Source organism: Equus przewalskii, chromosome 3 (genome assembly GCF_037783145.1).
Source record: "Equus przewalskii isolate Varuska chromosome 3, EquPr2, whole genome shotgun sequence".
Classification (NCBI taxonomy): domain Eukaryota; kingdom Metazoa; phylum Chordata; class Mammalia; order Perissodactyla; family Equidae; genus Equus; species Equus przewalskii.
The window spans coordinates 294,196-319,232 of NC_091833.1; the positions used below are offsets into that span (position 1 = coordinate 294,196).

The 25,037-nt window shown below is 49.4% G+C and overlaps 1 protein-coding gene across 9 annotated transcripts in view; it reads left to right on the forward strand.

Annotated features, from left to right (window-relative positions):
* GPT2 (glutamic--pyruvic transaminase 2) overlaps positions 1–15,013 on the forward strand; it is a 33,981-nt gene extending 18,968 nt beyond the window's left edge. For all 9 annotated transcript variants that reach the window (XM_070613552.1, XM_008509646.2, XM_070613557.1 and 6 more), the window contains 6 exons: positions 2,094–2,173; positions 4,150–4,286; positions 7,767–7,941; positions 9,481–9,636; positions 10,675–10,787; positions 12,560–15,013. In XM_070613552.1, the coding sequence (XP_070469653.1) occupies positions 2,094–2,173; positions 4,150–4,286; positions 7,767–7,941; positions 9,481–9,636; positions 10,675–10,787; positions 12,560–12,650 (752 nt within the window). In that variant the 3' untranslated portion in view covers positions 12,651–15,013. The remainder of the gene's footprint in view (positions 1–2,093; positions 2,174–4,149; positions 4,287–7,766; positions 7,942–9,480; positions 9,637–10,674; positions 10,788–12,559) is intronic.
* The last annotated feature ends 10,024 nt before the right edge of the window (positions 15,014–25,037 follow it).

Consider the following 25,037-nt stretch of genomic DNA (forward strand, 5'->3'; position numbering starts at 1 on the left):
TCAGCTGAACATCCCCAGCAGAGAGCCTCTCATGGTTTCAACAGAAGTCCCAGGCCAGATTCTTTTTGGCTCAAGTCTTGTCACCTGCCCATCCCTGAACCAGTCAAATCACTGAGACTCTGGCTGGGTCTGTGTCCCTTGCCCCATGCTGGAGTGCAGAGAGAGGGAGTTCCCCATAGGACGGCTGAGCTCTGTTACTCCAGGGGAGCCTGCTGGGCAGGCAAAAGCAACAGATGTTCTGGCTAGTTTGCGGGAAATTCCTTTGGCCCAGCCTCTGGTGAGAGGCTCCTGGGAGACCCCTCTCCAGCCTTCAGGGCCTGTAGCAAAGCCACCTCTCTCTGAGGTGGTCTCCTGTCTCCCCCTGCTGGGCACAGCTGTGCCCTGGCCCCTCTAAAGCCATATATGACTCTCCCTTCTACACCACTGCATATGCTGTCCATCATTGGCTCAGCAGGGGTGTTCTGAGTGACTGCTACGTCCCAGGCACTGGCGAGAAATAAGCTCTGTCCTTGTCCCCAAGCTTGCATTGCACACATCAGTGAAATTAGCTGTGTACAGTGGGTCTCATTCCCTCTACCATGCTGCTGGCTTTCTGAGGCTCTGGGCCCTGCTCGTTTCCTCTTTGCACTCCCCCTGGCATCATGTGCACATGGCTTTGATGTTCTCGGTGCTCCAGTCTTTGCTTTCATTCTGACAAGATATAGTTTGAGGGATCACAGGCATGGAAGGGCAAGACCAGGAGCGTTTGCAGGCAGGCTCTGCCCTCTGGGTAGCCATCCCGTGTCTGTCTATGGGAACAGTGGCTGATTCCTTGTAGAATCCAGGGCTACTGCCCTTCCGGAATCCAAGAACCTGAGCTTGCTTCCTGGGGAGCCTGGCTAGTGCTTGCATGGCAGGAGAAAAGTTGATCCCTTTGTAAAGGAATTGGTTCATTGCTTGGATAGTTCAAGTCTGAGATCCTGGCTGAATCGTACCATGCTCTTAGAAGACACTTCTATATATTTTTTTTTCACGCATTCTTGATATTCTTGCCTAGACAAGAATATAGGTGTTTTAATTTTTAACAAAAAGGTAACATACTTTACATACTGCTCTGCATAAAGATGTGTATATATGTATATATAAATAATACGTGTGCATATATATACACACGTAGACATGTGTAATGTCCCTAGATACACGCATATGTGTAGGAAAGAAACAGCCTTTATGAGGAGGTCAGCCAGTCTGACTGTAGTGGTGCTTTTCCAGAGCACATGCGAGCTCCTCAGACATCTCCAGGGCCACGCTGACACGGTCTCAGGAAATACTGGGCAAAGGCTCCATTTCCACCTGTTTGCATTTGTTCCTTTCCCCATCTAAACCCGTGGCATTTCCTGTGAACTGATGGATTAATATTTTGCTATTTACACTCGTTTCTCTGACATGGGTGGTGAGTGTTTCCACTGTCTGTGTTGAGTCACCGTCAAGGGGGAGCCCCTGAAAGGGAAACTGCAGACACAGCCGCTGGCAGCCCCCCCGAGCTGGTGTGCAGGCTCATTCATGTAGCGCGGCAGGGCTTGTGCTGCAAATGTTTACTGAGCACCTGCTGAGCGCTGGCTGTGAGGGCAGCCCGTGGGCCGTGCCGGCCTTGTCCCTGCCTTGCCGAGCCGTGTGCCTCTCTGGGGAGACGCGGCCCTCCCTCGGCAGTTACTGGTGTGTGGGAAGAGGGGAGCTGAGCTGATCGATGGCACTCCTCTGGTTTTACTGGCCTGCTCTTTAGGGTGCTTCGCTGCCTTCTTCTCCTCCAGGACGACAGACAGACAAACACACCCTTCTCCCCACACGCCTCTCATAAGAATGACAAGGAAGTTGGGTGGGAAACACTACTCTCTCCGCCTACCTGGCTTTAGTGAGGCAGAAGGAGGGGGCTGACCCTCCAGCTATCCCTGGAGGTTAACTACACCCCCTCAGGCACAGCAGCTAGGGAGGGTGGGCCCTTAGGGTCATGAGGGAACACAGGACACCTGAGTGATTCTGGGTGGAATTCTTGCCTGGGGACAATTTAAACAGCATTACAACCTGCATTCTGGTTTTGTTTGGGGATTTTCTAGGTCAGGTGCAAAGCAGGAAGTGCATAGAAGACGTGATTCACTTCGCCTGGGAGGAGAAGCTCTTTCTCCTGGCCGACGAGGTAAGAGCAGCCCAGCCTTCAGAGAGGGCGCGCTTTCTCTTCCAGGGGAGAGGCCAGGCCTGACTGTTCTGGCCAGAGAGCTTTCTAGGTGTTGGAGGAGAGATTCTAAGTGAGGATGAGGATGTTCAGTGTTACAGCCTATGAGACTGTGACCTAAATCATCCCCATATTGGTTTAGGCTCTTGGTTATAAATTTCAGAAATCTAACCCAAACCACTTTAAACTTAAAAAGAAAAATTAAAAGGTGGTGGGCTGGGGCCAGCCCGGTGGCACAGCGGTTAAATGCACATGTTCCGCTTCAGCGGCCCAGGGTTCGCCGGTTTGGATCCTGGGTGTGGATATGGCACCGCTTGGCAAGCCATGCTGTGGTAGGCATCCCATGTATAGAGTAGAGGAAGACGGGCACAGATGTTAGCTCAGGGCCAGTCTTCCTCAGCAAAAAGAGGAGGATTGGCAGCAGATGTTAGCTCAGGGCTAATCTTGCTCAAAAAAAAAAAGTGGTGGGCTCACAGGTGTGGGGCTGGACCCAGGGCCTCAAACAGTATCTTCCAGATTCTATCTCGTTCCATCCTGCTGCACTGGCGTCACGCACGGGCCTACCAGCTGCCCAGCCTAGAAAGAACATTTCTTCTTGGGAGTTCCGGCAGCAGTCTCAGAGTTGGGCCTCGTTGGTGCAGCTTGGGTCAAGCTCCCACTGCTGAACCAATCACTGTAGCCTGGTGGCTGCAATATGCAAACTGGCCCTGAGCAAGGGGTGGGGTATCTGCCCTTCCATCCCAAACCTGGGGACAGAGAGCAGGGGAGGGGTGCTCCCTGAGGGCAAGTCAAGGGGCTCTTAAGAAGGGAGGGGGTGCTGGATGGGCACAGTGCTGTGATCCTGTGTCCCCTTGTGCTTCCATAACCATCGTCTCATTTAGTTCTCACAGCAGCCTGTGAGGAAGGGGATCTTAATTAGCCCCATAGCTGCTGCTGCTTGAACCCCAGTTCTGGAGCCAAGGTCTGCCCTTTCTTTTCCTGCTTTGCAAGGAAGAAATTGAAGACCTGTCAAATCCCATTTTCATCTCATCTTCTGCGTGATTTCTGGTTAGCCGTAGCTTCTGGCACACTACCTTTCTTTGCTCCTTAGCACCCCCCTACTCACTCACTCACACAGATACACACACACACCCTTACCCAGCAAAGTGTTGTCATAATTACCAGCAGATGAGCCTAAAATCTTCATTTCTGGAGGAGAGAAGGGGCAGCAGAGTGACCCAGGGTTTTCCTCCTGACCTGGGCAAGCCCCTCCCCTCTGGGTCTGGGAGGGGGAGGAGGAGCTGGACTCCTCCTGGCTTATTGAAGCGGGCGCTGGGCTGACCCTCCCGCAGCCCCACGGTGCCCCAGAGAGCCTCGGCCCTGATCCCCGTGGGGTGGGAGGCTCATCTCCAGGGCAGAGCAGGGCGCTGCCTGCTGCGTGTGTGCCATGCGGCCAGGGAGGAGCATGTCCACAGTGGTGGGAGAGACTGACAGAGCAGACAGAGGACGAAGGAGTCCCAACCAGGCAGGTGTCCCCAGGGCTGAGAGCCACACGCTGGCTCGTCAGGTAGGGAGACCAGAGCACAGGTGCAGGAACTGCCTTTCTCACTCCTCTTGAAGGAGGTGAAGCCTGCACTTCAGGAAGAACACTCGCTCTGGCAGCTGGGAGTCCTTGACAGCCGCTGGTCAGATGAAGTAGAAAAGAGATCTGGAGACTGGGTGGGGTGAATGTGGGAGAAATCAAGTGGACGTCCGGCCCGAGTCCTTTCCTCCTCACTTGTTCTGGAAAGTTTCTTCGGGCACATTCTGGCTCGTGCCTGGAAGCGTCCTCAGAAGCTGGGCTTCACACGATGCAGCCTGACTGCAGGTTGGCCCTGAGCACTGTGCCTCCCGCGGAAGCGCCTGCGTGGCTCAGCCTCTCAGGGCCTTTGGGCCTGTCCCCGTCCTGTCCTCTCCTGCAGGTATACCAGGACAACGTGTACTCTCCCGGCTGCAGGTTCCACTCCTTTAAGAAGGTGCTTCACGAGATGGGGCCCGAGTACTCCAGCAACGTGGAGCTCGCCTCCTTCCACTCCACCTCCAAGGGCTACATGGGCGAGTATGTCCGCTTCCACTCCCTCCCACTGCCTCTGGGTCTGCTGGTCCCAGTGCTCCTCTGCCCCGCCCCACAGGCGACCCACTGGACAGAGAAGGCCACCCTTATCTGTGGCCTCTGCTGATCTAAGAAGCAGGAGGAGCGAGGCCACCCCTCTGCGAGGGGAGCCCAGTGGGGTGAGGACAGCCCTCGTGCAAGGGCTCAAATAAAATAAGGTGAAGCTTGGAGGAAATCAGACTGTGGATAAACGATGAAATGAAAAGAGGACCTCAAAGCAGCTTCCGGCACTAGTGTTTTCTGCCAGCCCTGTCACTCTGACGTTGACTGAAATGGCCAAAGAAGGCAGGTTGAGCAGACAAGTGCTGTCAGGCCAGTGAGCCAAGCTCTGTGCAAAAGCTCTGTGCATGACCACAGGGGCCAAAGAGTCAGCTTCCATCCTAGATTGTTCACTCAGCTAAGGTTTGTTGAGCTCCTGCAATGAGTCCAGCACTCATCTGATCACTGAGGTCGTAGCAGTGAGCAAACCACAGCAGACTTGCCCTTACACGGCTTATGTTCTGGTCAGGAGAGAGAGGCAATAGACAGATTAGAAAAATTGGGTGTCAGGTGGACAAAAATAATTAGAGAACAGATGGGAATGGCAGAAGCTGGGGGTGGGCTTACTGAGTTGGCTTTTGAGGTAAGACCTGAAGGAGCTGAGGGAGGGGGCTATGCAGATATCTGAGGGAAGAGCATTCTAACAGAGGGAACAGCATGTGTGAAGGCCCTGAGGTAGAAGCATACATGGCATGTTCAAGGAGCAGCAAGGGGACTGGAAAGGAGTGAGTGAAGGGGTAAGTGGAATAACTTAAGACCAAAGAAGTCGTAGGAGGCCAGATCACCTGGGTTACTTGAGTTATTTTTTACTTTTGCTCAGAGTGAGATGGGAGCCATTGGAGGGTGTTAATAGGGTCATGATCTCACCTGACTTATGTTTTACTACACCCTCTCTGATTGCCGTGGAATGGGGACGGAAGTGGGAACCCAGTCAGGAGACTATTACAATCCAGGCAAGGTATCGTGGCCAGGGTAGAGATGGGGAGAAGACGTTGGATCCTGGATATATTTGAAGATAGAGTTGACAGGAGCTGCTTGATGGAAAAGATGGATGTGAGAGAGAGGAGTCAAGGATGATTCTTAAGTTTTTTGTCTGTACGACAGGAAGGCTGGAGTTGCCATCAGTAGACGAAGGCTGGGAGGGAAGGGACTCTGAGGAGCTGGTTTGGGACATGGTAATGTTGCAAGTGCCCGTTGATGTCCAGACAGAGATGGATGTGTGAGTCTCAGCTCAGAGCTGATATCCAGCTGGAGATTTAAGTTTGGGAGATGTCGGTGTATGAGCTGTTAGAAAGTTCTCTAAGCCTAGATGTCGTGCAAGGAGTGGTTATAGGTAGAGAAGAGGTCCAAGGGCTGGGCCTGGGTCCTCACTGCTCAGAAACTGGAGGAGGAAAGGAGGAACCTGCAAAGGAGACTGAGAAGGAAAAACCAGTGCATTCCCAGCTAAGAGCGTTCCTTCCTCACCTTTGTTGGGATGCTGCCCTGTGCCGGGCATCAGGCTGGGGGAGGGTCCGGCTTGTTAAGCTGGAGGCCAGTGTAATTGAAGCTGGAAGAGGAGCTGTTGAGGTTGAGGGAGCTGCCCCTTGGGATGATTGCCCAACTGTTCTTGGCTTTATTTGGTGTGGGCAGGGGTTAATTTACGCTGGTCTTTCTGGTCTAGCCTGTAGCAGTGCCGGCTCCTTGCTAGATTTTCATGTACTATGTAACTCTTTTCCTAAACAAATGTGTTCTCTGTTAACTCACTTTTCAAACTCAAGTGTGTTTATCACGTGCCTATCCATCTCTCCATCTGGGTTATTGATTACTCTTCTAATAGTCAGTCCCCTGGACGTTGGTGTCCTGAGTCCTGGCCTGGTGCCCTCAGATCCTGATCACCCAGGATTCGGCTGCTGTGCTCCGTTGGATTTTCTGCTCTCAGCAGAGGATTCAGCAGAAAGTTCCTTCTTTCAGTCTTTGTAACGGGAAAGCTTTTGAGATGCCGGAATTTATCTTTCTGCCTTGGAGAGTCCAGTCGTGGGATCACATGGGGATCTGCTTTGCCAGTTTAGTTCGGCGGGCTGACCCCAAAAGTGCTGGATTGAGTGTCTCATCGTGTGAGGTGCTCCAAGGTTCAGGGGGCGGCAGTGTACAGAGGAAGGTGGGACCAGGCTCCCGCCCCAGGGTGCTTGCGTGCCTGCAACTGCTAGTCTGAACGTTGTCCTCACAGCCCAGAGGAGGCCCAGCTCCAGGAAGGGTGGCTGATGGAGCTGATTTGGTTCCGAAAGTTGTTTTTTTAACTCATTGCATGATCTCAGCTTGTTTTCATGTAATTAGAGTCTGTATCAGTCAGGATCCTTTTGGTGGTAAGTAACAGAAACTCAGCTTGAATTGGCCCAGTCAAAGAGGCTTTTGTTTTTTAATCCATATTGGTAAAAGGTCCAGGAGTAAAGTTGAGTCAGAGACTTAAAGATGTGACTGAGTCGGGGGGGGCCGGCCCGGTGGCGCAGTGGTTAAGTTCATACATTCCACTTCGGTGGCCCGGGATTCATCGGCCCGGATCCTGGGTGCAGACATGGCACTGCGTGGCACACCATGCTGTGGTAGACGTCCCACATATAAAGCAGAGGAAGATAGGCAGGGATGTCAGCTCAGGGCCAGTCTTCCTCAGCAAAAAGAGGAGGATTGGCAGCAGATGTTAGCTCAGGGCTAATCTTCCTAAAAAAAGAAAAAGTCACTGGGATGCTGTCTCTGCTTTCTTGCTTTTTCTCATTTTCTTTCTCAGCTCTGCTCTCCTTTGCGTTGGCTTTGTTTTCAGGCAGCAAAAAGTTCCAGCAAAAGTCCTCAGGCTGACGCTCTTTAACACCTGTGAATCATGTGCCCACCCCTGGAGCCTGTGCAGGGGAATGCCAGGCCTGAGTCATGTGCCCCTTTGGAGCGGGGGCTAGTGTATTAGGTATGGTTTGGGCTAAGCTGCTATAACAAACAGAGCCAAAAGTACAGTGGCTCAGACAGGATGGAAGTGTGTCTCTCTTTGACACAACAGTTCAAAGGCAGGGGAAGTCCAGGGCAGGCTCTGCTCCGCAGGGTCATTCAAAGACTGGGGCTGGTGGGGTGGCTCTGTCTTCTCAACATATGGCATCCCTCTCTAGCGCCGAGGCTGCTGCTCCAGTTCTCCAGTTCTCAGGAAGTGGGGGAAAAGGAAGGGGAGAGCATGCTTTCTCCTTGTGAGGAAGTCATGTAGGATGTCCACATATCCCTCCATTTGCCTTCCGCTGGCAAGAACTCAGCCACACCTGGCTGCTCAGTGTTGGGCATGGAGATGGTTAGAGAAGATTCCGGCCAGCTGCACTGCACTTAGCTGAGGTTCTCCGTAATTAGTGGGTCCTTTCCCCCTCTTCAACCCGGCAGGTGTGGCTACAGAGGAGGCTACATGGAGGTGATCAATCTGCACCCTGAGATCAAGGGCCAGCTAGTGAAGCTACTCTCGGTACGTCTCTGCCCACCAGTGTCGGGGCAGGCCGCCATGGACATCGTCGTGAACCCCCCGGTGCCAGGAGAGGAGTCCTTCGAGCAGTTCAGGAGGGTGAGTCTGCTGTTTCCTGCGGCCTGTCTGCATTACTGCTCCAGCCAGGGTCACGAGTGTTCGTGATGTATTCAGGGTCGCCATGGCCAGTCTCTCTCCAGATGGCCTCCAGGAAGCGCTCATGGTTCCTCTTAGCGCCTGAGCCACCCCTCTGCGTTTCAGTCTGCAGAAGCTGCTGGGCTGTGTTTTGAAGTGGGAGGACTGTGCCTGTGTGTGATGGGGGCCCCTTCCTCTTCCTCACCTGTGAGCACCGTGGATGATCAGGCGCCCACGGGGTAGGGCCTTGTGTCCCCAGAACACCTCGGGGGGCTTCTGTTACTAAACTAAAGAGGGGAAATGCGTAGGCACCACACTGATTCTGGGCCGTGGGCCTGGCTCTGGCCTAACGGGACGTCCCCGCAGCACAGAGTGGTCCAGCCAGACCCCTTTCTGTTGCAAGTGACAAAAACTCGACTCTAACTAGTTTAAACAAAAAAGGAATTTATGGGTCATATAACCAAGAAGTCAGTTCCTACCTGTTCCAGGCTCATAGGTTCACATCTTTTCTTTTCATTGTGGTAAAATACATAGAACATAAAATTTACCATTTTAACCATTTTTAACTGTACAGTTTAGTGCATAAAGTACATTCATATCACTACCGCCCATCCCCAGGACTTTCTCATCATCCCAGACTGAAACTCTGTCCCCATTGAACACTAGCTCCCCCCCCTTCCCCCCACCCCTGGTCACCTCTATTTTGCTTTCCGTCTCTATGAATTTGACTACTCCAGGTACCTCATGTAAGTGGAATCAGACAGTATTTGTCTTTTTGTGATTGGTTTATTTCACTTAGCATAATGTCTTCAAGTTTCATCTATGTTGTAGAGAGTGTCAGTACTCCATTCCTTTTTAAGGCTGAAGAATATTCCATTATATGCATATGGCACATTTTCTTTATCTATTCACCTGAAGGCCACACCTTTTTGCTCCCTTTTCCCAGCAGTACTTGCAAAAGTCCTGGACTGACTCTGTTCTAGCTTTGGACACATGGCCACCTCTGAGCCAGTCACTGATTTGCTTTGCCCAGGTCACGTGCCCCATGCACACCACATGGATTTTGGGAGGAGTAGCCCCCTAAAATGAAGTGGTGGGGCTGTCCACTAGAAGCATGTTCTGGGGTGTTCTGTCCAGGGCCGAGTCCATTCAGGTTGCTGGGAAGGGACTGACTTTTCTTGTGTTCAGGAATGACATCCTGGTACTAGAATAGAACCCATGACACAGGCTCCTCAGGACCTACCTGTGGCCTGGAACTCCCTGAGTGCTCGTGCGCCCCACGCCGCAGGGCACAATGTAGCCTCTCGCTCTGCCTGTCTGCAGGAAGCTCCTTGCAGGGGCGTGCGGTTCACCCACTGCCCTGGTTCGCTGTGCTCATGTGCACACAAACATGCCTTTCTCATCTGCCCTTTTACCCCAGCATGAAAGGGACAAGTTCTGGTGACTGAAGCCATTCTGTGATGTCCAGAGATGCTGACTCCTGTGTTCTCTCTGTCTCGTCAGGAGAAGGAGTCCGTGCTGGGTGATCTGGCCAAGAAAGCTAAGCTGACAGAAGACTTGTTCAACCAGGTCCCAGGGGTTCAATGCAACCCATTGCAGGGCGCCATGTACGCCTTTCCTCGCATCTTCCTCCCCGCCAGAGCCGTGGAGGCCGCTCAGGTCTGGGGCGTGGTGGGCCGGCTCTCTCACCAGGGTCACGTGGGACTGTGGGGTTGGGGGCTACTTCAGGCCTTGGGGAGCAAAAGTGCTGGTCCTAGAGGCCCCCTCAGCCAGTTGGTGCTTACTGTGTAAAGATGGCAGGCTCCCAGAGGCCCAGCCCACATGGTGTGCTGTGCTGAGGGGGCAGACGGGAGGCCAGCCCCAGGGGAGCTGGCTGCACCGAAGGCAGGTGCCCAGTGTAAGGTGATGCATTTAAAGCTGAACGGACTCTGGGGGAGCAGCCAGAGCTGCCTCTGGAGGAGCCAGCCACGTGCCTGAGAGCATCGCTTTGCAAACTTCAGTGGGGCCTCCTGGGGTCTTGTTAAATGGCAGTTATGGTTCAGGAAGCCTGCAGAGGGGCCCAAGATTCATATTTCCAGTAAGTTGTCAGACGGTGCCACAGACTCTACTTTGAGGATCAAGGGCCAGAGCAGTATTTCAGAAAGTGTCCTCACACCCCCAGACCTCCTCAATACCTTGTTAAACCTTCGAAATCTGGCCCTGCGCAGACCTACTGAATCAGAATCCCGGGTGCTGGGGACCGAGACTCTGCTTAACAGGCTCCCCGGGTTGTGCAAACCCAGGTGTGAGAAGCATTGTCCACAGTGCCCCTGAGAAGCTGGTGCCCTGACAGCCCCCGGCGGCTGCAGACCTCGGGGCCCCGTTGTTAGAGGGTGATGTGTCTTGGCCTGTAGGAGGCCACTGTCAGTGCTGCTTGAACCACTGCTGAGGTTGGGGTACAGAGGAAATAGGCTGATACTTCCAGACAAGAATCAGAAGCCTCCCACCCGAGGCCACCCTGCAGCAGCCTTTGGGTCCTTGTTCCCTGTACCAGCTCGCAGCAGTGTCCAGCGTCCTGCCTTGGTCCTTGCGGGAAGGGGAGGGCCTGCCGTGGGAAAGAAGCCACTGTTTCAGTTGTATTTGGCTTTGAGGTTTTAATGGTGTGTTTGTGCAGTGCAAAGCCAGGACTGAGTCCTAAGTTCTGCCCTGCTCCCACAGGCCCACACAATGGCCCCTGACATGTTCTACTGCATGAAGCTCCTAGAGGAGACGGGCATCTGCGTCGTGCCTGGCAGCGGCTTCGGGCAGAGAGAAGGCACCTACCACTTCAGGTACCACTTCCTCTCTGCACAGAGGGCTGGTCCCAGATGTGTTTTGGGAAACTTGGCTTCTTGACATAGAGCGCAGGCTGCTTCAGAGACTGAGGTGTGTGCAGCCCCAGTCCTCCCCTGAGAGACACCCCCACCCATCCCATCCCCCACCCCCATTGTGTCCTGCTGCAGAGCAAAGCTGAGACCCCGTGCCCAGGGGTTCAGGTAAACTGTGTGTGGACTCCAAGCCCATCTCCTTGACCACTCTGTCTCCCCCCGAACTGCCTCTGTCTATCACATACCATCTGAAATGTTCCCAGTGGTGTGTTTTCTTCTTTTTCCCTGTCCTTTTTCAACTCCATAATGGCAGCATACAGCATCCAGGAGCTCAGTAGCGGCACCAAAAGCCTGCCGAGATACTGCATCCAAAACCCAGTGGAATTAGCTCCACTCACTGTGACACATTTCCCTGGGCATGCCGACTCGGTGCCTTCACACATGGGGACTCTCGGGTTGAGTGAGCTGGGCCAGCTCAGCCAACTTTCCCCACGGAGGCCAGCTCTGTGGAGTACAGCACCTTCTCCGCGCACAGTGCTCTCAGATGTCTCCTGAAGCAGATGCTAAAAAAAGAAATGTCATGAGCTTAGTTAACACCTGGAGCCAAGTTTTGACTCAGTCAAGGTCATGAGCAGTGTGCCCTGGATGGACAAACGTGGGTGGCCTTTCCATTCTAGCTAGGTTCACCTCGGTGACTCCTGGCTCATTCAGAAAACAGTTAAACCTCAAGGGCAGCCCTTAGGGTTGCGAAGCATGTTGACAGTATTGGAGGGAGGGGTTAGTTACCATGGCAACTTGGGAATTCCTTTGGAGGGAGAGTTGTGACTGGAGGCTCTCACTGCAAGAGACCGACTAGTGGAGATAAAAAAGGCCCGTCTAGTAGGAGTGAAGTCTCGCTGTGTGTCTGCAGGCAATACCGACAGTCATGAACTAGAGAAAGTTCTCTTTATTTATTTATTTATTTTTGAGGAAGATGAGCCGTGAACTAACTGCTGCCAATCCTCCTCTTTTCACTGAGGGAGACTGGCCCTGAGCTAACATCCATGCCCATCTTCCTCTACTTTATATGTGGGATGCCTACCACAGCATGGCTTGCCAAGCAGTGTCGTATCCACACCCGGGATCCGAACCGGTGAACCCCGGGCTGCCGAAATGGAACGTGTGAACTTAACTGCTGCGCCACCGGGCCAGCCCTGAAAGTTCTCTTTTTTAAAAAATTTTTTCTTCTCCCCAAATTCCCCGAGTACATAGTTGTGTATTTTTGGTTGTGGGTCCCTCTAGTTGTGGCATGTGGGACACCACCTCAGTATGGCTTGATGAGCGGTGTCATGTCCCTGGGCTGCAGAAGCGAAGTGTGCGAACTTAACCACTCGGCCACGGGGCAGCCCCTAAAGAAAGTTCTCTTCACTGGTCAGAATGTTGTGCAGGCCTGCTGCGATAATGGGTGGTGTGTCTTAGCCTAAAGGCTGCCGCCAGCTTATTGCTTTTGTTCGCATGAATTACTAGGGTAAAAAAGAAATGTATGAATGGGGGGAAAAGTGGTTCAACAAGTGCCAGATGCCGCCCAGGGGCTGGAGCTATCCTAGCGGCCAACACAGGCCCGCCCTCCCCACGCAAGTTGCCCACACCTTCTTGTCTCTGCAACTACAGGTGAAGGAATGAGCTGCTGGGTTCATTCCTCTCCCCTCTTGCAGAGCAACTTGTGCCCAGGCTGACGCTGTTGTCTTTCCTGACAGAATGACCATTCTCCCTCCAGTGGAGAAGCTGAGGACAGTTCTACAGAAGGTGAAAGAGTTTCACATAAAGTTCCTGGAGAAGTATGCGTGAGGACTCCTCAGGCCTCAGAGGGAGACTGGTCCTCGGGCCTTCCTCCTGACGCCCACCCAGACCGGACTGAACTCGCCTTCCCCAGCGACTCCGCCTCAGGCCTCACACAGGTCACTGGTCGCTTTCATGGTCATTTTGCCCCAGGAGACTTCTTTCTTTTGTGCCTTGATGTGGGACCACTTCTCTTCTGAGCAAATGTGAATTGGGGATGTCTCAGAAGCCTTGTTTTTTTGATGCAACCAAAGTAGAGGGGACTTGCTCAGCATATGTGGCTGGCGTTCTCTGAGTCTCTTATCGTTGCTTTTGGAAAGTTCATTTGGGGTTTAAAATAACCAGGGTGTATTGGGTGAGATGTTTCAGATCTGGAGAAACACGAGAGTATCGGGAAATGTATGATTTAACCGTGGTGAGGACTGGAAATCTCAAACTCACCATGTGATCTGTAAAATAAAACCCTTAGTGTTGTAAAAATCTATTCCTTCCACCAGGAGAGCCTGGAAGTCCACTGGAGGCTCAGAGGGGGCCCACCCTCTGGCTTGGAGGCAGACAGCCTGTCCCTTAAAGACTGGTGAGGGCAGCAGCACGCGAGTTAGACTGGATGCCAGGCTGGGTTGTGGCAGGCACTAGGGGCTGCAGCAAGGTCAGAGGGTCCCACAGGGGAGACTGGTGTCAGCCAGGCTCCAGGTGAGGCAGGTCTGCTCCTGGGAGCAGGCGGCAGGGAGTGAGGGCTCTAGGGGGAGGGCTCTCCCAAGCATGCGTAGGTTGCGACCCCCATCTGAGACGCCTCCCTGGAGTCCAGGGACTCAGGGTACAGCCCAAGAATATCCCAGTCATGTGGAGGGATCCTGCCTGGTGACATGTGGCTCCATCCCACTGTTACCCAGCTACTGGTCTCTCCCAAGAGCTTGATTGAACACACAACGCCCCCAGATGGCGACAGCAGGGACAAGGAAACACTGAAAACGTCCTAGTGAAGGAGGGGCATCCTCAAGGACTTGACGGTGAAAATGCCCCCCACCGTCCTCCTGTAGTGTCTGTGGAGTTTTTCAACCTGCATTTGGTCCGTTTTCCAGCTCTTAATTGGTCACAGTACTTGGTGGCTCGGCTGCTGTGGAAGAGTACATGTGATCTGAGTCAACGTTTATAGAAGTGTTTTCACTTAATGCCAAGTGTTTTGCTTCCACATTTGCTGCTAGTCGCCCTCCTGGAGTCTGCAGGCTCTCCTGTGGCATCAGTCGCCTCTCCAGACCAGAGGGGCATGGTCCTCCAAGCCTGCGGCTGCCCTGGCATTAGCAAACCTGGGTGGGGCCTTGCCCACAGTCCCAGAAAGTGGGTGCTACAGGCAGCAGCAGGCTGAGTGCCCTCTTATCCTCCACCAAGAGCCCCCTCCTGCCATTGGCCTTCCCCAGGGGCAGTTAGGGAAGCCAAGGCCAGGTCAGGAGTCTAGGGTCCCAGCGAGTCCCAAGGAATACTGAAGGAGCTGAAGCGAGAAAGCTGAAGAAGCTGCAGGTGTGAGCTCTGACAGCGGCCTCCCGTGCTGTAGTATCCACACTGGGCTCGTGCAGGGGACGCAAGAGGAAGCTTCACACTGTCCCCACTCGCTAGCATTGCCGTCTCTGTGAAGTAAGCAGCCTCAAATAACAAAGGGAATGTTCTGGAACTTTTCCTTCCTTAAAAAGTGGAGAGAATTGCACGTGTGCTTGGTGACGGTGGATGAACCAGGATGTGTCCCAGAGTCGTGAGATTTCTGGTGGGAAGGTTAAGTCGTAGAAGCTAGTTTATTTTTTATATTTTTATAACAACTGCTTTTTTCATGGGGGGAGACAGGGTTAGTATTTGTAGTCTTAACAAGTCCAGTAGTTTTTCTATAAATCTCTTAGATTATAAATAACCCCTAAAACCTTTGCAAACGTTTACATGAGTTTTTAAAAGACGCCATATACAATTGGTTTGCTTTTAGAATAAATGACTAAAAACATGATAAGGTCAGCTGGTTTGGGGGCTGGGTTCCTTCAGGCAGGAATGCTCATCACGACCGCTGTGCTGTTCTTCAGATTCTATTCTGATAGCTCATTTGGGCCGCCAGAGAAAGCCGTTTGTCGTTTGGGTCGCACTTTAAATCTACAGTTATGGGGTTTTCTGTCGTTCATCTGATCCACGCCTGAGGGCTGGTGGCCCATCACCTCGCACCTCCAGGCCAGGCTGGTTGTTGTCCAATGGTGTGTGGATTTGCGGGAAGAGCTGCCAGGCCCACCTGTGGCTGTTTTCCAATCTAGGTTCTCATAGGCATCTCTTGACAGAGGTACTTAATGATGGCTCTGCTGGAAATTTCTAAACAATAAAGTACATGTCCAAAATGGTAACTGTGTTTAACTTTTGTACTTTAGATCTAAACATCACGCGGACTTCACTGATTGTACATCTTCACTCTTTGTAACTTGTATTCCTAACACAATAGTGAACCTTTCCCCCCAAATACTGTAAACTTCAGTCACAGCTTTTCAGTTTCTGTTTCTTTTTAGGTGCCAACTCCAATGACCCTGAGCTGCTTTTTGTCGCTGAGGTGGGAAGACTTTGTGGATTCATTGAAATGGAATGTTGTTAAAATGAACACAGACCTTGGCTTTCTCATGGAGGTGAAATCAGAACTAACAGCTGCTTCATGGGGGAGGGGAGTGGAGAAGCAGCCCTGGGGCCAGTGGGGAGGGGGACGTCACCTATGCAGGGATTGTGTTCATTTTCCCCAGGCTTTCCCAGACGCACATCAGTTTTCGCGTAGGGTTTTGGAATTCAAAACTGTACTTTTCACCTAAAACTAAAATTTTTGAGAAAGTTTTTAAAGAAATTTGGAAAATATAAAAAGAAGAAAGGACTGTTTCAGTTGGAAGAAATGGAAACCTACTCAAAGTAGCTTAAGTAGAAACGAAGAATTTATTGCCTTGTGTAAGAGGAATTTATTGAAGTCCTGGGGGGAAACTGGCTTCAAGCTGGCTTTAGCTCTCCTGTTCCCCCTGTTAAATGCAAAGCCACATTGTTCAGCTCCACATCGAAGATCCCAAAGAACGACCTTGATTGGCTGCCTTGGTCCATGTGCCCTTCCCTCACCCGGTCTCTGTGGCCCGTGAGAATAGAGTCCTTTGGTTGGCTCTGTGTGCAGAGTGGGAGGGAGAAAGGGGGCTTAGAATCACCAGCCACATCAGCGCTATTGGAGGAAAAGCTGTTCCCTGTAGGAAAGGGGGGTGGAGGTGGGGCTGCACCAGCAAACCTCCTTTACCACAGGTGGCTCTTTAGAGAGGGATGAGGGGGGAATGCGGTGTTCAAGGTGGGTTGAGTCGTTACTGTTGATAATCCGAGGGGACTGGAGTTGCTCTCTGCATCCTCCCTGACAGTGCACGCACACATGGGAACATACACATCTTGTCTGGGAGCTAAACTTGGTGTGGTTTATTATATATGGAGTTAATTAAGTAGGTGGGGTTTGAGAAAGAGTTGTTATTCTAGATTATTTTTGGTATAGGCTTTTCTGTAACACATCTAGAAAGACTTCAGCAAATATTAATAAGGACCCAATATGAGCCATGAACTTTTGGGGGATGGGGAGTCGAGATGTGATCACTGTCCTCAAAAAACTTAGATGGAGGGGCTGGCCCCGTGGCTGAGTGGTTACGTTTGCGTGCTCCACTGCAGGCGGCCCAGTGTTTTGTCAGCTCGAATCCTGGGCATGGACATGGTACCACTCATCAAACCACGCTGAGGTGGTGTCCCACATGCCACAACTAGAAGGACCCACAACGAAGAATATACAACTATGTACCGGGGGGCTTTGGGGAGAAAAAGGAAAAAAAATCTTTAAAAAACAAAAAACTTAGATGGAATGGCCACGAGACAGTTCAGTGCTCAAATCCTATGCGCGCAGTGGTGCTGGGCTTCAGAGAAGTCTGGGTGAGACACCAGAGGAAGGCAGTGATGCTCTTCTCTACCAAGTTGTGGGGAGCACACCCACCCACCTCTTCTCACTGCCCTCTGAGGGCTGCCAGATGTCTTGCCTTTGGCCTTTATCCTGCCCCTGAGCCAGGGGATCCCCCTCCCCAGGAAAAAGGAAGATGAAACTTACTACCAGACACCCACCCAGCTCTCTTCCTTGAGAGTCCTGGGTCAGCTAGAGTTTCACACTGAGATTTCATTGTCCTACTTAAAAAAAAACCGACATATTTTTTGTCTCCTCCTCAGTTTCGTCTGCCTTTCCTCTGAATGCAAATATTGGGGCATCCCCTTGAAGTCCTTTTGAAGATATTAAATTTCAAAACTTTAAAGACATCCAGAATCCTAGAGATACTTAGAACAAGGTCAGAGCACAAGTGCACATTACACAAAAGTGTAAAATACAAACAATATTATCAAAGTAAGCATGTTCATGTGGAAAAGCTAGAAAATAAAAGTCTAGAGAATTTGAAATCCCCTGTAGTCCTCCAACCAGAGTAAATCAGGCCTAACATTCTGGGAGATCGTCTCCTTTTCCTGAGAATACTTTTACATGGTGGAGATGTGTATGTGTGTGTGGTTTGGATCCTAACTTACTCCCCTTCTACATTCGAACATGGTGGTAAAGGTGCCTGGTGAGCAGTGTGGACGGCTACTCCATGAGTTCTCCGGGTGAACAGTTGTGTAGTTAACTGCACTCAAGCTTTTGGATTGTAAACGGTTCTTGGTTTTTAAGGATAATGCCACATAAGAAACATCCTTACATAAGGAGAGTGTTCCCCTCCCTCCCCCTTGAGTGCAGGCTCGTGTGGAACATTCTTAGGAGTATTTTCTGTAACCTTCAAGGGACTCATCCTCAGGTCAGAGTCCAAAGTTGGGCAGACCATGGTGCCAGCTGTAGGATCACTGAGCCTCAGGGCTTATCATCTGTAAAATGGAGCTAATAATACCCACTCGTGGAATAATAGGATCATTGTAGGCATTAAATGGGGGGGAAATGTGCATATGTGTAACTTAGCATAGCTCCTGGCAAGGATCCTCATTTGCTGAGCACTTTCTGTGATTCTCTCTGATTTAGAGCAGTGTGGATATGCGATGCAGGTTCAATAAACATTGAAACTGAAGGGAAGACTGCCTTCAATATGCTGGATATAATATGAGTGACATTTTCAGGTAGTGAGAACCATTTCCCAACACTTCTGAACATACTCTGCTCTGCAAAGCACACTGGTTATTTTTTTTGTCAGTGGTAACTTTTTTGTCACAGTTTCTAAAAAATGCATGGGTCCAGTTACGCTACAGTCTTTATGAGGTAGGTCCAACTTAAAAATCACTTTTCACAACTTTGGTGTAAATGGATGTTTGGTTTTGGAGCAGGTCCATCTTGACCCACTGGTGCTGGTTAGGAACTGGGATCATTTGGACTCACTGGTATTTACATGGGATCATGTCCTTCCCCATATAGGACCTTTGTGGGCCTTTGTCCCTTTGTGGTTAAGATGAGCTGTTGTTTGCCATTTCTGACTTAAAACTTTAAAAACAAGATGCCCCCAATGATATACCTTGGGTGCCAAAACTCCACTCAAGGAAGTAGAGTGTAAAGTTAGGATTCCTTTGATTGTACGTGATAGAAAACCAAACCTGAGAAGTCAAGAAGAATTAGCTAAATCAGACCTACACTTCCCAGCCTCCCTTGCAGCTATGTGTGGCCATAAATTTAATGGGACATAAATAGTGTCATGTGGCAGTTGCTGGGAACTTCCCTTAGAAGAAACCTACCCTGTCTCCTTTTTCTTCCTTGTCCTCTCCTCTAGCTGTTTGGAACACAGCTGCCATGGGAGGCATCTAAACCATGACAACAAAGATCACATGCTTGCGCACAGTAAACACTGTAAGATTTAGCTGTTATTTTTGTTGTTGTTAGCACTCCAACATAATCCCAAGGACGCAGTCTTTTGGGCTTGCAGGAACATTTGCCTCGAGTTTAGATTGATCATCTCAAACTCGTTACCTACAAGGGCGGCTTAATAAGTGTTGGCAACATTCGTGGATGTGTGAAAGCCTCTTGTCATTTGTTCAGCCCTGGCAGAGCAGCTGCGTGCCAGGCACAGTGCCCAGTGATGGGGAAACAGCAGTGAATCAGACATGGTCCCACAAGTTATAAGGCTGATAATGCCCCATGCTAGTAAGAGTGGGGAAACCAACACTGACACACTGTTGGTAGGGGTGTGAATTTGTACAATCTTTTGGGAGGGCATTTTGGCACTGCCAACATTAAATATACACACGCCTACTTTAAGACTACAGTAATCGAGACAGTATGGTATTGCTGAAAGGACAGACAGCAGAACAGAGCTCAGAAACAGACTCATATCCATTTAGCATTTTGGCATAAAATAGACTATACACACATACACACACACACACATATATACATATACATCTTCAACACACCTGTATTGACCAAATAATTTTTGACAAGCATGCCAATACAATACAATGGGAAAGGAAAGTCTTTAACAAATGATGCTGCAACACCTGGACATCCACATGGGGAAAAAGATGAACTTCAACTACTCCTTCCTCGCACATATGCAAAATCTGAGATGGATGACAGACCTGAAGCGTGAGAGCTAAAACTGTAAATCTTCTAGAAGAAAACATCTTTGTGACTTTGAGGTAGGAAAATATTTCTCAGGACAAAATGGCACTAATTATAAAAGAAAAAAGTGATAAATTGAACTACATCAAAATTAAGAACTTCTCCTTTTTAAAGGATACCATTAAGAAATGAAAGGACTGGAGCTGGCCCGGTGGTACAGCGGTTAAGCCTGCACATTCCGCTTCAGTGGCCCGGGGTTCGGCGGTTCGGATCCCAGGTGCGGACATGGCACAGCTTGGCAAGTCATGCTGTGGCAGGCGTGCCACATATAAAGTAGAGGAAGATGGGCATGGATGTTAGCTCAGGGCCAGTCTTCCTCAGCAAAAAGAGGAGGATTGGTGGCAGATGTTAGCTCAGAGCTAATCTTCCTCAAAAAAAAAAGAAATGAAAGGACAAGCCAGAGACGGGGAGAAAACATTTTCAGGACACAAATCTCATAAAGGACCTGTATCAAAAATATATAAAGAACCTAAAAAAATCAGTAACAATAAGACAAACAACCCAATTGAAAAACAAGGGAGGGGCAGGCCCGGTGGTGCCCCGGTTAAGTTCGTGCTCTCTGCTTCAGAGGCCCAGGGTTCGCCAGTTTGGATCCAGGCCCTGATGTATGCACCACCTGTCAGATCATGCTGTGGTAGGCATCCCACATATAAAGTAGAGGAAGATGGGCACGGATGTTAGCTCAGGGCCAGTCTTCCTCAGCAAAAAGAGGAGGATTGGCAGCAGTTAGCTCAGGGCTAATCTTCCTCAAAAAAAAAAAAAGAAGAAGAAGAAGAAGACTGTGTTTGAGTTCCCTCTCCCTGTGCTGTGGCCTGGAAACTCACACTAGGCAGAAAGGTGGGGCCATCCTATGGCTCACTTCATTTGTTTGCCGTCTCTCAGGGAACAGAGTCTTGTGCAGCCTGTTGTCCAATGTCTGAAAACTATTTCATATGTTTCTTGTTTTTTAAGGTGGTTGAATAATCCAGTTATTGTTACTCCATCTTGGCCTGGAGCAAAAGTCTACTGTTCCACGTCTTCAGAGGGCTGTGTGTTATACTGGTGGATTCATTTGTCAAAACCTGTAGAACTGTACACTTACGATTTGTGTATTTCACTGTCTGTAAATTATAACTCAACAGAGTTAAGTGGGGGGAATATATGCCCATCCCTTGATCTAGAAATTCCACCTCTAAGAATTTATCCTAGAATATTTTCCCACATCTGAGAGATATGTGAACAAGAATGTTCTTGGCAGCATGGTAGGCCATAGCAAAAGGTGGGGGGAACCTAAGTAGCCATTAATAAGGGATTGGTGCATCCTTCAAAGGAATACCATGCAACTGTTAATCCAGATGAGTACCTTGATATCTACTGACATGAAAAGCCGTCCAACTGGAAGCAGCAATTGCGATTGCCGTGTGCAGTGCAGTAGAGGCGGACGTGTGCAGTATTGTCTGCCCACACTCACCCTGGCCGTCTCCTGAAACGTTCTTCCCTCCTCCCAGCCGGGGAGCCGCCTTCCTCTCAGGTGAGTCTGCACCCCATCGTCTGTGAGTGCGTCAGTAAGTCCATTCCCAGGATTTCCTAACATGAAACCGAGTCTCATTCTCCAAAGGCTGACATTATTAAAACAAAAACAAAAAAACCAAAAACATGAAACTCAAGCCCCAAAGACAAACATGGATCTCGCTCATGGAGGAAAAGGGGTCTTCAGTAAGACAACAAAACCAACATTCAAGGAGAGTCCAACGAGAGTCCGTGGCCGGAGGGCCTGCACGTGCTTTGCCCTGAAATTCTTCAGCTCATCTGAAAGTCCCCAGCTCCGCCCCTGTCCTTCCTGTGGCTTGCTTGTCTGATTTCCTAGATTCCAAGAGCTGATAAATCCTCCCTGTTGCCAGCATTAGCTGGAGTTAAGTTTCTGTGCTTACAGAGCATGTGTGGGTATATGCATCGAGAGATGCTGGTCTATAGATGCTCAAACCAACGGCTCAGCTTGATTCTTAGAAAAGGGGAGGCGGAAACAGTGTGACCCCAGCTACCCACAGCTGTTGCCAGTTTGGTCAGAGCACTGGGTGAGGCGGGGCTGGTTTTGACTCCTTGAAGATGGCAGCGTGGCTCTGGAGCAGGGAGCAGGGGCCTGCCGGGTGAACTTGAGATTGCATTGTACCGAAATAGTATCTGATTACGGAAATCAGTTTCTCTCACTTTCTCTGTCTCTCTCAGTCTGTGTCTCTGTCCTGTCTTAAAGACAAAAGATTTTCCCCCTTAATGTTGTTTTGTCCTAAAATACTTAAGCTGGCAAATCCTTAAGACGAATTCTTAAGAATCATTAAGGTGCTAAAAAGTTGCAAGCCCTTATTTGTCTTTAGAGCACTGCTGGACCCATCAGATTTAGTATTTAATTGCTTAATGTAATCAGTGTGTTCCCGGAAAAAATGTGTAAGTCAAAGGATTTAAAATTTTTTAATTGTTGCTTTTTAATAATAGATGTTATGTTTATTGTAAAAAAGTTAGAAAACACAGATAAGAAAAAAGAAGAGAATATCACTCATGGAAATATGAATATAATGTGAGAAGTACAGAATACAAAAGGTTATTGTTAATTTTGTTAGGTGTGATAATGGCATTGCAAACATGTAAGAAATGTCCTTTGTAAAGATACATATCAAAGTATGTAGAGATAAAATTCAGTGATGTTTGATATTTGCCTTAAAAAACTTCAGGAGATGGGCCGACCCAGTGCCTCAGTGGTTGAGTTCACACTTTCCGCTTCTCGGCCACCTGCGGTTCCCAGGTTCGGATCCCAGGTGCGGACATGGCACCGCTTGGCAAGCCATGCTGTGGTAGGCGTCCCACATATAAAGTGGAGGAAGATGGGCACGGATGTTAGCTCAGGGCCAGTCTTCCTCAAAAAACAAAAAAAACTTCAGGTGAATGAGCGGTCAGTTAAAAAAAATAGATGGTGTGAATGTGACCAAATATTGATAACTAATGAATTGGGGCAATGTATGTATTACATTATTCTACTTTTGTGTATATTTTCCTAATAAAAACATTTTTAAGAAGCTATAAACCTCAAACGCTAAGAAAATCATTATTTCCAACTTTGTGTATACCTTATCTGAGGAGTTGTGCAGGCATATATTTTAAAAACAGTATCATGTTGAATGCATTTTCTGTGAGATAATTAACATCATGTCATAAAACACTCTTTACAACATTGTTTTTTAATAACTACATTCTATGCACCTAATGGATGTAACAAAATTTAATGGGAGATGTTCGGGTAATTTCAAATTTCTCGCCATCATAAACAATCTGTCAACCAACATTCTTTTGTTGGGTGTTGTCACTCAGCCATCATTCCCCTCAGGTGAAGGCCTAGAAGGGGAAATTCCAGCTGAAAAAATGTTTAAGCCCCGGGGGGAGCTGGTCTCCTATGGGATCCCCACGGGCAGTGTTTTTTTGTTTTTGTTTTTGTTTTAAAGCAAATGCCCGCTAATTTAGCAGCCAAGCCCATCTCAAATGTCACATTTCAGCTTTGTAAGATGAAAGTCCAAAACATCTGGCACACAGCTCCTGGGCAACGCCCGATACCCAGGAACACTAAACAGAGCCCCTTGTCTTTGAGCCCTCTTACTCAGATGGACAGTGGTGGATTAAATAGACATGAACACATGCCGGTTATACGGCTGTATGCAATCAATCTGTGAACTGAGGAGGAAACGGGCGGGGGTGGACATGCGCAGTAGAGTCTAGCCAGGGAGAGCCTGTTTGCTTCTTCATTGCTCACTGGGCAGGTTTTGGCCATCAGATGATTCTTTCTGGAACATTCTCATTTTATATGAAGGCTTATGGTTATTTGACTCTTTGACTGGCTTTGAGATCTCTCTCAGACTCTTTCACAAGGTTGCAGGGAAGGAAATCGAGATGTTTAACAGTTGACTTGCCTCAGAGTTTGTCAAGATCCTACCTGAGGGTTCCTTGGGCCCAGGAGCTGCCCCACGAGTCACTTCCCTGATAGATATACATTTCTTTGTCAGAAGGGGTGCTCTAGGGGTGACCTCCTGACACGTCAGCTGGTCAAAGATGACAGTGGAAAAGGACAGAAGCACCAAGGCCAGGAGTAGAGGCAACACCAACTCCATGCCTCTCCCTGCCCACCTTCCCCCTGCCAAAGGTGGGCAACTGAAGGTACTCAAACACATAACATGCTGTCAACTTCCAGTCTCAAGCCTTTCTATATGGAAATGCTGACACTGGCATTGCCCAGGTCATGTAATTTAGGTGAGAATGGCTCCACCTCAGGCTCACAGTTGGGCAAGTGACCCAGGCCTAGTGACCCTGACCACAGTGATTTGTTCAAGGATAGCATATGACCAACACCAGGCCAATGACAGTCCCTCCCAGGACTTTTGCCGGAATCGTGGAGAAAGAGGAGCTGCTTTTACAGGGTTGCTGACGTGGTTGGCTAGCATCAAGCGGAAGAGCGTGGGCCTTGGAGTTTGCACTTGAATTGGAATCCTCTCTTCATCACTTATTGGCCACGTGACCTTTCTGAAATTCCTTAGTGTCTCTGAGATTTGGCTTTCTTATCTATCAGCTGAGGTGATAACAATTCTACTTTACAGGATGGGATTGTGGGTGTCACATAACGCAACAGATGTAAAACACTGCCAACTGAGCCTGGCACATATCAATCATTCCACGACCTTGGCTGGTGGTTATGACACTGTCCACACCCTGAGATGTGGAGGCAGCAAGCTTCCAAGTAGCTAAGCCTGTTAGTCCACAGCACTATTGCTCTCTCACCAAGTATGTATTTATATATCTGTACTTTTCCACTATCAGTATATTTATAAATTGGGCATTACCAAATGGTGACGATACACCTGGGATTTTCTGGGAAATTCTCGAATATTTGATCCTGTTGACAGAAAACAAATGGCAGCTTCTGGTCAAAGGAACATAGTTCCTGTACATCTGTGATGAGAGTGGACCCTTGCTCTGGACATGTGTTTTAAGCCATGCCAGGAGACACAGTGATTTGTGCTGGGGCACCCTTGTGCTAGGTAGGACTCAACTTGTTACCAAGTGAAAGAAAACCCAACTCCAACTAGCTGTAATTCAAAAGAACTGAGAGTAAGGAAGGTGGGGGTTCCTTGGAGCAGAAGTATCCAAATTTTTCCTGAAAAGGGCCAGATGGTAAATATTTTAGGCCTTGCTGGTCTCTACTGTAACTACTTAACCCTGCCAATGAAACAGGAAAGCAGTGTAGAAAATATGTAAAAGAATGAGCCTCGCTGTGTTCCAAAAACCTTTATTTACAAAAACAGGTGGTAGGCTAGATTTGACCCGGGGACTGGAATTTGCTGACCCCTGGCAACCAGAGGATAAGTACGCAAAGAGAGGGGATTGAATGAAGGTAGTCAAAATACAAAAGATGCCCATTATAAGCCCCTAACACGCCTGACATAGTCTGCTTTTTCTGTCCTCTTCAAGCAAGCAAATGAAGTCACTAGCCTGGACCAAGGATCCTGTCTATGTGGCTGGAACAGAGAGAGGTTCTTTCTTTTTGTGGATTTGCTATACCAGGAGTTCAAACTCAGGACCTTAAAGAAGGACGTGCTGCATGCTGGGGAGCTAGTGTGCTGAGGTTCTGCTTCTTATTTTTTTTTTTTCCCCTTCTTCTTCTCCCCACAGCCCCCTAGTACATAGATGTATATTCTAGTTGTAGGATCTTCTGGTTGTGCTATGGGGGA